At 47.1% G+C, this 13288-nt stretch overlaps 1 protein-coding gene across 1 annotated transcript in view; it reads left to right on the top strand.

Moving 5' to 3' along the window:
* FOXL1 (forkhead box L1) overlaps positions 1 to 10149 on the top strand; it is a 30296-nt gene extending 20147 nt beyond the window's left edge. Inside the window, exon 2 of the mRNA XM_081870283.1 lies at positions 8175 to 10149. Within this exon, the coding sequence (XP_081726409.1) occupies positions 8331 to 9506 (1176 nt within the window). The 5' untranslated portion in view covers positions 8175 to 8330 and the 3' untranslated portion in view covers positions 9507 to 10149. The remainder of the gene's footprint in view (positions 1 to 8174) is intronic.
* Positions 10150 to 13288: the final 3139 nt, after the last annotated feature.

Below are 13288 nucleotides of genomic sequence, written 5' to 3'. Positions count from 1 at the left end.
ACTTGGCCAGCGTCATTTCTCTCTGGAGTCGCGTGCAAACCTGCTCCTAAATACGACTACCCTGCGCTCTAAAGGAGTATTATATATCATGGTCCTTTTTGAATCCTCCCACCACCCTTTTGTCGCGGAGAGAGTGCCGATATTCCAGCCGTCTTTCCCACGAAAGGGTTAGGCAGAGAAAAAAAAAGGAGAGATGGGACTTCACTTCGGTTTCCCCGCGATCTGAGCTCCGGAGCCAGAACCACCCGGAAGTTTGATCCGCATTCACTTTTATGATCCGAATTGATGTTCAGTGGGGAGCGGGCGGGGATACTTCGAACGACTGGCTCCTGAGTCAAGATTCTATTTTCATCAACCTCGCCCCGCGCCCTGGCTACCCAGTGCCCTTACACAGCAGATGCTCTCCGGTCCTCAATCATGGAAACCCCACCGAAATCATGAAGTGGACTTAATTGCTTAATATGTTCAGGAGTAAGGATCTGGTGGCTTCAGGAAGACTGAAGAGGAGGCAGCCGCACCCATTCGATCCACTCTTTCCCTCCTGGCTTTTAATTTTGGCATTCTTTCCTCAAAAAGTAATCCCATTTATTTTAACAGAATTTATTTCCGGGTAAGTGTGCTTGGCACTGCGGGTGGAATGTTTTTCTTCTCCCTTTTTCTTCCATGAATTTGGATTTTAAAACCACGTGTTTCCCCTCTGCAATGGGCATATTACATTATGGATGTATGTTTACCTGTGTTCTTAATAGGTATTATTTATTTCATACCCATCTAGTAGGCATTCTGTTTTTATTTATCCTTCAAATATTTAATAAAGCACAAGGGGTTTTGATGTGCACTCAGCTTTTGATGTTCACAGATTTGGCCCTGCTTTCAAAGCAGCCCTCGCAAGCTTAAAACTATTTCAGTAATGATGCAAGTAAATGGAATAGCAAATATAAGAGCTTTGCATCATACCTAAACCATAATGAATACTCAAATATTAAATGTGCTGCTGCTCTCTCTCTCTCTGTAAACACATACGTACAAGTTGCAATCCTATGCACAGATCTTTGGCAGTAAATCCCATTGATAGCACATCAGCTGGGGAGTAAAACCCATTGAAATTAATGGGCTTTCTTCTAAGTAAATGTGCATAGGACTGGGCTGATAAACATATCATTAAGTGCCTGCACACACAGTCTCAAGTGTGTGTGTGTGTTTGTGTGTATCTCATGAACACACATTTTCTGTTTCTCAAATGTATTCTCAAATATAAATACATTTATATACTTTGTCAAAAAACTACAGGGTGATTTACAAATAGAATACAAATGTCAATACATTACGTAACATAAAACATAACATAACATAACACAGCGAAACATAACATAACATAACGTAACGTAACATAACATAACATCTAGACAAGATAAAAATCAAAACAGTTATGTAGATACAATTATAATAATGTGGAATGTATAATAAAGTGCAGATTCTTGTAACAGCAGCAGTAGCATAAAAAATAAAAGAGGGAAAAATCAGCAGCAGAGTATCTAAAATGCAAAAACTGTGAACTGATACAGAATCTCCTCCCTATCCAAAGCTAACTCTTAATCCTGGACTCCAAAGAAAATGACAGGCCCTCCCAGCTCTCAGCTGTGACCTTTTCTTTCCTCTACCTTTGCCCTTCCCTTTTTGGTTTGCCCCCATAAATATTTCTGCAAATGCTGGAGTTCTTCCAAGCTTTCTGATACTTCCTTTCTATGGATGGTGCCATTTGGGCATATAAAGTTCTGCACTTTGATATTTTTTACACACACACATTGAATTTACTTACTGCATTTATATCACACCTTTTTTACAAGGAGCTCAAGGTGGCATACATGGTCCTCCCCCTTCTCAACCAGTCCCCAAAACAACTCTGTGCAGCAGGTTAGGCTGAGAGGCACAGTGATGGATCAACGTTATGTCACCCTGTGAGCTCCTTGGCTGAGTGTGGATTTGAACCCTGGTCTGACCTAGGCCAACACTCCATCTACATCATAGCTAGCAGTCATTGATAGAGCTCTCTTCTCCAAATTTATCCACTTCCAATTGAAAGCCATCTAAGGTAGTGACCATCCACACATTGTGGAGCAACCAGTTCCAGAATTTCGTAGGACCAGTAGATTAATAGTCTACAAGGAACCCTCCAACTCATTAGAAGTCCAACTTCGTTGGAGCAGGCAAGTGGCCCATCTAGTCCAGCATCCTGTTCTTACAGAGGCCAAGCAAATGTTTATGGGATGCCCACAAACAGGATCTGAGCGCAAGAGCATTCTCTAGCAACTGGTATTCAGAAGCACACTGCCTCCCACACTGGAAGTAGACATCCATGATTCTATAACCCTGATTTCTAGCACTGAGAAGGAAAAACAAAATCTTACCACATTCATTTTCTCCACACTATTCACCTCAGCTATAGCTTCCCACCCTCACCCCACCCCACGCAGAACAGGCTGAAAAATACCCCCCACATCCACCCTGATATAAAATGCAGTACACTTCTGGGAGATTCATTTTCAGTAATAAATCCCTAGCATAGTACTTGCCTTTTCATAGTTGCCACATGCTGCTCTTCTATATGGAGGTTCCATTTTGATATCATGGCTAAGCCACTGATACATCCCCCCCCACCACCTAGATTTGCTTAACCCCACTTGTAGTGATTTATGTATAAGAACATATGAACATGTCTTGATTCAAGGCAAAGAGTGAAGACCTCTGCCCAACACTGAAGTGCTGCCCCTCATCTCTGAAAATATCTTCAGCCAGTCTCCTCTCACACAGCTCAGACTGTGTGATTTAGCTGTGTGATTTTGCATGTGCACTCTCAATCAAGCCGATTTCCAAAGTGATAGGAACTAGTAACTTGATTTTTTTTGGAAAATGAAAACAGATGGTTCACAGGGTGTTAAATTTTGCCCTTATCTGAGTTGCAGGAAAGGAGGGTGGAGCTTGTGGGACAGAAAAGGGGAGGGCATAAGGAAGCAAAGTTTGTGTGCGTGTGTGTGCGTGTGGGGGATCCTCTATTTTGCCATACTTACTCTGCCCCCACACATACCTTTTTTTCTGAATTGCAACCACCTTCGATGCAACCCATGACGCCAGTAAATAAAAATAGAGATAAATATCAAGCCCACTAAACGTTTACACAAAACCCAAGCATCCCAAATGCCTAATGTAAGCACCAAGCAGCTGTGTGCACTTCTAAAGTTGTTATAAATCCCTTTCTTTGTTATAAACAGGAAAGTACATAATATAAAGCAACAGGCCTGAGCACACGGAGACTCAGGCTCCCCTGGGACTTTGCCAAGTATTCCCCTGTTCATGACGTTTTGGGGATTGCCATTTCAGTGTGACCTCAAAACAGAGGTCATAAAATCATAACCATAATATAATAACCTAAGCCAAACCCAGTGGGGTCTTGGGGGTAGGGAAATACAAAATTGATTGGTGATGGTGGTGGGAGATCAGGTCCTCAAATTGGGGGCTAGTCACCTCCGGAGTATGGCTTCCTAACACGTCCTTTTCTTTATAGAACCTGAAGCACATTAGCACATTGGAAAGTTGTGTTCCTGAGCTTGTACATGTTCTGATTGGTTATATTGTTCTTTTCCAGAGCACCCATGTAAATTGGCCTGTTTTCCTTCTTCAAAGCAAATAAAGGATATTGAAAAGATACTCTTGAGACGATGTGTTTTTTTTAACAAGTTGTGCTAAAAGATTTATAATTGTGCATTCAAACAGAAATCCATGTTTATGGAATTGCTCCAGCACTGATGTTCTTTGCCCACAAACAAAATGGTACTGGTTCTTTCTAGGTTTGCTTTTGTGGTGGTGGGGTGTGGCAGGGGCTTGGACGTGGCAAGGGTTCCACCCCAAATGGCCCCAACTCCTCCTAATCACTTTGGTTTGAACTTGCTTGCCCACTGTCCAGTGGTGGTTGGTACTGGACATTGGGACTGATAGGGCAGAGGATGGGGAGAGCCAATGAGAGGAGAAGCTAATTCTTTCTAGTCCCCCCACCATCTTCTTCTCTCTGCTGAGTTCTGCATGGGCAATGCAGAGACTGAGGAAGAAGCTGACAGCCAGTGCTGGTTGCTTGAAGGCAGACAGGTGACACCTGGTGGAAGTTGGTGGAGCGGTGTCCCATTGACTGTAATAGTCCATTCTCCACTGCCTCTGTCTCTGGGTCCAATGCACATCACTATCTCAGAGGGAGAGAGCAAGGCTGCTGAAGACTGCTATTCCATGCTCCTGTCACTACTCACACACCAGGAAAGGATAGGTTAGCAACAGCAAACAGTAGGCAGCTCTGGGAATTGGCAGTGCCCTCCCCAATCTGTTGGAGTGGGGGTTTCATCAGCAGGCTGTCAATGCTTACCCAAGCCAGCCCTGCCACATGCATAAAATCCTGTTCTTCTCATGATCTTTGAGCCACCTCCCCATGCTGCTTCATGTGAGGGTTCAAATGCATTGCAGGCTCACATCTCAAGACAAATCAGGAGAGACTATCTGAAGAAGTGTGCATGCACACGAAAGCTCATACCAATAACAAACTTAGTTGGTCTCTAAGGTGCTATTGGAAGGATTTTTTTTTTAAAAAAATGGTTTCTCTATTGTCAGTTTGTGGTGGTTGGTCACCATGGACAACAGGGAGTGTTGCACAACCAACACACAGAACTGTGGCCTTCCAGATGTTGTTGGACTTCAACTCCCATCAGCCTGAGACAGCAAGGCGAATGGAGGATGGGAGCCATAGGAGCCAACTCCTAGGGGCCATGGGGGCTTTGACCCCCCACAATAAAATATTTGAGAGGGCAGGCCCCCACAAAGTTGATGCACATTCCCATTCAAATGGTGTGTGTGCATTGCGTCATGTGATCCATTAAGGGGGGGCTTACCTCCCCCCCACAATATTTTATGATGGGAGCCATGGAGGATAGGAGTCCAGCAACATCTGGAGGGCTGCAGGTTCCCCATCTGTGAGCTACCAGAATGAACATTTTGTTTAAAACAAGTTTATTTTCATGCTTTTATTTCCTACATTTGCAATGTTTACAGCTGACACAATCCAGATGCCAGCCTGTTTTCACACTAGGAAGTAAAAGAAGAAGAATAAACCCTAGAAAAAAGGGAGAAGTGTTGTGGTGCCTTTCTCTCTTGTGTTCTTTTCAACACGTGTGAATGCTGCCAGTGCAAGGTTGAACGTGGGAGAGAAATTGCACACTCACAAGCACCCGTACACCATACAGGTTTTACATTGGTACTGACAGGCTGATTTAAGGAAAAGCAGACACAAGAGGCAGCCTGGTTTTTCTTTTATTTTTCTTTTTTACAGGGCTTCAATTGGCTTAGTTTTAAATCAGCTCCGGATGTCAATGTAACCTATTGGCTGAGATGCAACACACACATGAGATTGTTCTGCTGAGTTCTCTCCAGGGGTGGATGGACCTGCCAAGAGGCAGCTGGTCTGGGGGGGGGGGGGAATCATGAAAGGACAGCAAATGGTCAAGTTCTTTACTTTCTCCAGTCCCCATGCTGGGTTTCTGCCACAGGCACAAAAACGTTCAGTGCCATCACATGTCATCTCTTGTATTAACTGCAGTTGCACATAGGATAAGCTGTGGGAGAGGGGCTTAGGCATCAGTGATGGCTGGTGTCTGTTGCAACTGGTGGGGCAGAAGGCAAAGAGACCAGCAGAAGGTGGAGCCAGAGCCAATCACAGGTGGAGCCAACTAATTTTAGTTTTGCCATCATCACTGCTGATCTCCATAAGGGACAACACTGAGACTAAGTAGGAAGCTGACAGCCTAGACTGGTTGTAAAGAAGCAGGAAGTGAGGTTGTAGCTAAGAGCAGACAAAGATTGGTGGGGCAGTGCCCCATGTGCCCTAATGAACCAGCCTCCATTGTCAAGCATCTTTCTTGGGGTCACTTATAGCAGGGGAAAGAATATGGCATGATAGAGGCTTTGGTCCTTTGTGTACATACTCATTCTCTTCTTCCCAAATAAATTTTGGGAAGTTTTTCCAAGCACTCTCAGACCTGGGAGAATTAATTGGTATACAATCTGATTGATATACAGGGCAAGCATAAATGAGCCCCGAGGCTGCAATACAATGCACAGTTATTTGGGAGTAAGCCCCTCTGAATTCAGTGGAAACCCCCCCCCAATAAATATGCGTAGGGCTGGGTTTTAGAGGGAGGGAGGCACATGAAACAACATTTAAAGAATTATTCATGGTGTGTGGAAAGAGGGCCATAGAATCGTTTTTCTCCCTTTCTTATTTCACAAGATTTATATACTGCTTGATTGTAGTAAAACCTCAAAGCAGTTTACAAAAAGAGTAACTCCAGAACTGGGGTTGTTCAGTGGCACTGACTACAGGACAAAAGAAAGTCCATCTTCACAAACCAGGCAGAATTAAGCTATGGAATTCATTCAGAAGATGTGCTGCTGCTGGCTACCAGCATAGATTCTTCAAAGGGACATCTCATTAGACCAATTATTGGATTGGAACAAATCCATATTCCAATGACTCATAATAAATTGGCACGGGGGGAGGGGGTTGCCTTTACACCCTGCTTGTGAGTTTCTTCTCAAAAACGCATCTGGCAACCCACTGCTGAAACAGAAAGCTGTTCTGGCCTGATCCAGATGGGCTGGGGTGGGCAACCTGTGGTTCTCCAGATACTGATGGATGCCAGTTCCTACAATCTTTGACCATGCTGGCTGAAAATGAAAGGCACTGGGAGTCCAGTGAGATAAGAAGATAGTAAGAGCCCTGCTGAATCAGTTGCCAGGCCCATCCAGTCCAGCAAGCTGCTCCAACAGCGATAGCAGATGTCTCTGGAAAGCCCAGATGTGGTAGACAAGCACAATGGGTTTCTTCTGCTCCTGATCTGCAGAACCTGATGCTTAGAGGTACACGAGATGCAACATGCAGCCACCATGACTAGTAGCCCTTGATTGCTTCTCCCATGCATTTGTCTCTCTTTTAAAGCGCCCTGGAGCTTCCCACCACTATTCCACAACTATTTCTTTCCTAAAATCTCCCAACATCTGGAGGACCACAGCACATATAGCCCTGTCCTTGCAGTAGGGTAGGGATGGGGAATCTGTGGCCCTCCAGATGCTGCTGATTACAGTTCCCATTATCTCTAACTGTTGGCCATGCTGGCTGGGGCTGATGGGAGTTGGAGTTCCAACAACATTTGAAGGGCCACAGATAGGAGTTTAGTATAGGGATAGAGAAAGCGACCTTCTACTGAGTCAGTCCATTGGTCCACCGAGTCCAGTATTGTCTACATTGAGCTCCCTGAAGATGCTGGGGCCTGAACCTGGGACCTTCTGCATGCAGACCAGATGCTCTCCCACTGAAATATAGCAAGAAGGTACAGGAAGCTACCTTATACAGAGTCAAATTGTTGGTCCATCTAACCCAGTGTTGTCTACACTGACTGGCAGCGGTTCTCCAGCAATTCTGGCAGGGGATATCCCAGCCCTACCTGGGGATGCCGCAGATTGAACCAGGGACCTTCTGCATGCAGAGCACATGCTCTGCCACTGAGCCACGGCCCTTCCCCATCCCCGGAATGGAAAGAGAGCCAGAAAGCCAGGCTAACGAGCTCCCCGCTGGCTCCCCGTCTTTTCCCTTCTAAGCTGCAGCAGCGAATAAGATCTCTTGCTTTTGTGTGTGCTTCCAGGGGTTGGGGTGGGTGGGAGGAAGGAGCGGGGTGGGGTGGGGGTGGGTGGACGTGAGATTTCAAACATCAGATCAGTGCGTTTATATATTGGGTGCCCGGAAATTTTTCCAAATAAACACAGCTTGATTCGTCTTGGGTGGGCAGACTTATCAACAGACTAATGCTATAAACAAATGAAGGGAGCGCGGGGGAGACCCATTGGCTGGTACGGCCGAGCCACGTGGAACGGCTGCAGTCGCCGCGCAGAGTTCTAATTAATGTGGGTGGGCCGAGGGCGCACAAACGGCTGTTTATCGGAGACAATTTATTTTCCAGCGCTAAGTCAACATATAATCGCAAACTTACAACAATTATTTCACATTTCCTCCCGCCCCCCCCTCTTCTTCTTCTCCTTCTCCTTTCTCTCTCTCCCCCATCCACCCCCCTTGGGGGAAAAAAAAGCGCTATGAAGCAGCGACAGGAGGGGAAGAGCCCAAAGCGAGGCGAGCAGGGACGGGCGCCACCACGATCCTCGCAGCGCAGGCAGATCTGGGGGAGTCCTAGAGGGAGCCCCACTTTCCCTTAGCCCTGGCAAGCCCGACTCACTTCGGATCTGCCATGAGCCAGCTGTACAGAGGCTCCCTCCCCGCTGCCCTGGGCAGCTCCCCCATGGTATACCTGTACGGGACAGAGCGGGGAGGGCTCCCCGGGGCTCTGGGCTTCGCCTCGGCGGGGGTGCTATCGCGGCAGGAGCCTCCGCAGAAGCCTCCATACAGCTACATCGCGCTGATCGCCATGGCGATCAAGGAAGCGCCGGAGCAGAAGGTGACGCTCAACGGGATCTACCAGTTCATCATGGAGAGATTCCCGTTCTACCACGACAACAAGCAGGGCTGGCAGAACTCCATCCGGCACAACCTCTCGCTCAACGACTGCTTCGTCAAGGTCCCCCGGGAGAAGGGGCGGCCGGGCAAAGGGAGCTACTGGACGCTGGACCCCCGGTGCCTCGACATGTTCGAGCACGGGAACTACCGGCGGAGGAAGAGGAAGCCCAAAGCAGCGGGGAGCGCCGTCGGTGGAGAGGATGCCGAGGGGATGGAGAGGGACGGAGAAGCCTCTTCTGGTGGTGGTGCAGAGGCGCCTGAGGAGCAAGGCAAGAGGCCTCGGGAGAGCCGCCGCCATTACCATCATCACCACCACCATCTCCTCACCACTAGCTCCGCCGTCGAGGAAGACCTGGCGCCAACTTTGGGCAAGGATGAAGACTCCAGAGTCAGGCTGGACCTCGCGAAGGGAGGAGAGAAAGGAGGAGGGAACGGCCCTGGATCAGGCCCAAGCGGACTCCGCCATCACCTCCAGGTGACCCCGTCCGGATGCGCGACTATTAGAAGCCACTCGGCGCGCCCCGAGTCTTCCCTGAAGGATCACGCGCTCCTCGAGGGAGAGGGCGCCTTGGGGCATGCTGGGGCGAGGCTCCCCCAGGAATCGGCACCTTCAGGGGCACCCGCAGCCAACCCGGCGGACCCCGACGCCCCGAGGAGTTCCGCTAAGCCTCAGAGCTTCAGCATAGACAGCATCCTCTCCAAGAAAGCCCTCCACAGGCCGGCCAAAGGCATCTCCAAACTGGACGGCCTCGCCGGCGATTGCCTCCTCGCCGGCGCCGAGACGCGCACGGCTTTCAACGCTTCGCTGGTGCTAGATTCCCAGATTCAAGGGAGATTTTACCAGCTGGGAATCCCTTTCCTGTCTTACGTGCCTCTCCGCTTCCCTGAGACGGTGTTTCACTTCCAGTAAACCCGCCCTCGACGGCCGCTCGCTTCTGAGTCGGTTCCGAAGACGCTGCGAAACCAAGGAGACGTCGGACAGGTGGGTGGCTCAGTATGCCTGCCGAGGGAGACTGGGATGGGATTCTCACATGCAGTGTCTAACCCGGGTCAGCCCTCTCAAGTCTTCCTCCTCTCTCCAAAAAACAGCGGAAATCGTCTGTCTTGATCTCTGGAATGTAAACGCCTGTTATGGTACTCCTTTCCTTCGAAGTCAGCTCAGCTGATTGCTTTCACTTCGAGTCATTTTCACTTTCGAGCTCTAAGACGATCTTCGGGAAGCGCCGCGGCTTGCTTAACTGCTTTGCGGATCGCGCCTCCAAAGGGACTTGGGGAGTCCCCCACCCACCCACTTGCTTGCTTGATAATGTATGAACCCTCGAGCATCGCAATAACTTGCTAGGTGGTACGACCCGGTGCCCACTTTCCTGGGGAAACTTTCCTTTCGATTAAAGCGTGCCTAGGATTGCGTTGCGAGGCTGAGACCTTAAGCAAACTGGGCTCAGCAGTCCATCTCACGAAAACGCTGCGTGGGATTTACTTCTGAGTAAACAAAACATGCAAAGCACGTTCTGGGCAGCGGGATTTCAGTTTTCTCTTCATCTCTTTCCCTCCCCGGTAGTCGTTTTTGCATGTCTGATTTGATAGCCTCTGGCCTCCGAAAAATGGCACCTAATCGTTTCGTTCAAAGTGACCGTCGACGTTTTCTAAAATGGGAAAGAACGTGCCGTAGAATTCTGAATGAATACGAATACAGCTGTTTTCTAAATAATAATAATAACAATAATAATCCATGCTGAATTGACTTTCCCCCCTACACACACGCACACAGGCGCGCAGCTCTAGGTGGGGGTCATTTCAGACGGTTTGCTTTTCAATTGCGTGTCTCTGTTTAGACAGAAAACATCGCACATGGTGCTTTTGGGGGGCGGGGGGGGGGTGAGCTGTCTGCATCTCAAACTGGACCTCGTTAGAGTCACTAACAAAACAACTGACCACTCTAAAGAACCCCCACCTGAAGCCCTGCTTAAAGGAAAGCTAGGAAAACCCTCCAGAAACATGAATAAACACTTTCTCCTAGCTTTTAATAATAATATTATTTTTTTTAAAAAAATCTGAAGTTACATCATAGACAATCTTTTATTCTTGCTATAAATAAACAAGGCTCTCTTTTGTATATTAGTCATAAAATATCTTTATTTTTTTTGCATAAAAGCCTATTTTTTGAATTTTCATTATGAAACAAAAACCTATATTCAATAAAATATTTTGTCAAAACAAGGCTTAATTATTCATTTTGTCGTTTTTGACCATTACTGCCTATGCAGGCTCCTATGCAGGGTGGGATGTGTGTGTATTTGATTACGACAACGTGCTCAGGAGGCCAAGAACCTATGCATGTCAGCTGACAAGTAAATGTATCACATTGTTTTCAGTAGGATTATTCCCAAATAAATGTGCAGAGGCTTTGGGGAGGACCATAGCTCAGTGGCAGAGCATCTGCTTTGCATGCAGAAGGTGCCAGGTTCAATCCCTGGCATCTCCAAGTAGGGCTGAGAGTGTCTCCTGCCTGAAACTTTGAGAGATTCTGCCAGCCAGCGTAGACAATACTGAGCTAGACTGCCCAATGCTACCCAAATGGGGAATCCTGCCCACCACAAACAACAGGTTTTATGCACCCCCAAATTAAGTTTAGCTGCCCCCAAGGGGGAAAGCCAAAGTTGTTGACCTTTTTTTTTGGGGGGGGACTCAAAGTTGTTTTTTGGGGGGAATTGCTCACCTCTAACAGAGCGACAGAGGAGGGGGTGGGTGGGGACTTCTACTCCATTGCTTCTCACTGCCGCCGATCGAGAGGGACTGGTATACAGTAGGAATACATTTGGTGCCCCCCAGAATTTGGTGTCCGGGTGCACCGCACCCCTTGCACCCCCGGGTAAAGACGGCTCTGAGGAGAACGCATCTTTATTCATTACGAGGTAAAAGTAAATTCAAGAAATTATAGTAAAAGACAATAGCACAATCTTATGCATGTTTACTCAAGAGTAAGCCACATGAAGTTCAATGGGCTTAGTCACAGCAAGTAAATGTGTACAAGGTTAGAAGCTTCATATTAAAAAGAGATTCAAGAGTTGGCCTGGAAGCCTGGCTTTGAATTATGCTTCACAGGCAGAAGCTTTTGGGCTCAGTCCCTGACACCTCTAGGCAAGACTGTCTGAAACGCTTGAAAGCTGCTGCCTGTCATTGTTGACAATGCTGAAGTCGATGGGCCAATTGGTCTGACTCAGTGTCAGGTGGCTTCCTGTGTTCCTCTCTCATGCCCTTCTGGAGCCTATAAATGGCAGCCTTGCTGGAGAAGAACCTTTCTGAAGGAAAACCAAAGTTAGATGAACCTGCAGCCCTTGCATGGCTATAAGCTCCATCGTCCCTGACCATTAGCCATACCAGCTGGGGCTGATGACAGTTATTGAACCCCAACAATCATTTGGGAGGGCCACAGGTCCCCCATCCACTTCACAGTGTAACTGATGCACCCCACCTCTGGTTTTCTAAAGAAAAGAGTTCTGTTAGGGCAATCACACATCTCCCCAACAAACCAACCTTAAAATAGAATAATTGCTGGGGAAATGCAATTATCCTTCTTTTCTCCACAAAATAGCTATTGGAAGTTGGAGTCATGCCCACAATGTGCTTGGATGTAGAATAATAGGCTATATTAATGAAATCATTTGTGATTGATAATTATATATTGATGTTTATTAATGGCATTAACAAATGTTTATACAGTGGTACCTCTGGTTATGAACCTAATTCATTCTGGAGGTCTGTTCTTAACCTGAAACTATTCTTAACCTGAGGTAGCACTTTAGCTAATGGGGCTTCCCGCTGCTGCTGTGCCGCCGGTGCACGATTTCTGTTCTCATCCTGAGGTAAAGTTCTTAACCTGAGATACTAATTCTGGGTTAGCGGAGTCTGTAACCCGAGGTGTTTGTAACCCGAAGTACCACTGTAGTTATATTAATATTTACTGTTGATGTTTGTAATCTGCCAGCAGTATATACACATGGGGTTTTATTGGTCTCTCTCTCTCTGTGTATCTTGGATGGCTTTAAAAACAACTGGAGAAATTCGCAGATGAAGATGATGACAATATCAGTCATCTGACCACTGTCCCCAGCCATTTGAAGGAAAAAAAAATCTCCTACACCTTTTGAGGATGCTGTCCAGACGAGGGTGACCAATATGGCGGCAGGCGGCAAGCCCTCGGAGGAGTGGTTGAAGGAGAAGGGCAGGTTTAGAGTAAAGAAGAGGCACTAGACTAGCCATCATCAAACAGCTGAAGTGCTTCCACATAGATGGTGAAACAAATTTCTATTGCTTCTGAAAGTAGGTCCTGAACCAACAGGCAAAAATATAAAAATAATAATGTCTAAAGGTTACATGAAATATCCTACTCCTCAGAGGATGGTGGATTCTCTTGAGGTTTCTTAACAGAGGCTGGCTGGCTACCTATCAGGTTCTTTGCAGGAGTGAAGAAGTCATAAGAACTACCTTGTTGGTGTTTCTTCTTACACACCATGTTAGTCAAAACCCACAAGTTTCTTGCTGTTGTCAAATGGTCCTCACCAACTCAGGGAATGACTAACAACACTCCTGGAGATGATCTCAGTGTTGCAGCTGGAATATACAGCAAAATATACTAGTTTATGGAAGGAACCTTAGTATTCCAGAGGCAAGATGGAATGGGGTGCCCAT

Source organism: Podarcis erhardii, assembly GCF_964252035.2.
Source record: "Podarcis erhardii genome assembly, chromosome: 7".
Taxonomy (NCBI): Eukaryota; Metazoa; Chordata; class Lepidosauria; order Squamata; family Lacertidae; genus Podarcis; species Podarcis erhardii.
The sequence above is the reverse complement of the archived record's forward strand: the minus strand, read 5'-3'. Positions and strand labels throughout refer to the sequence as shown.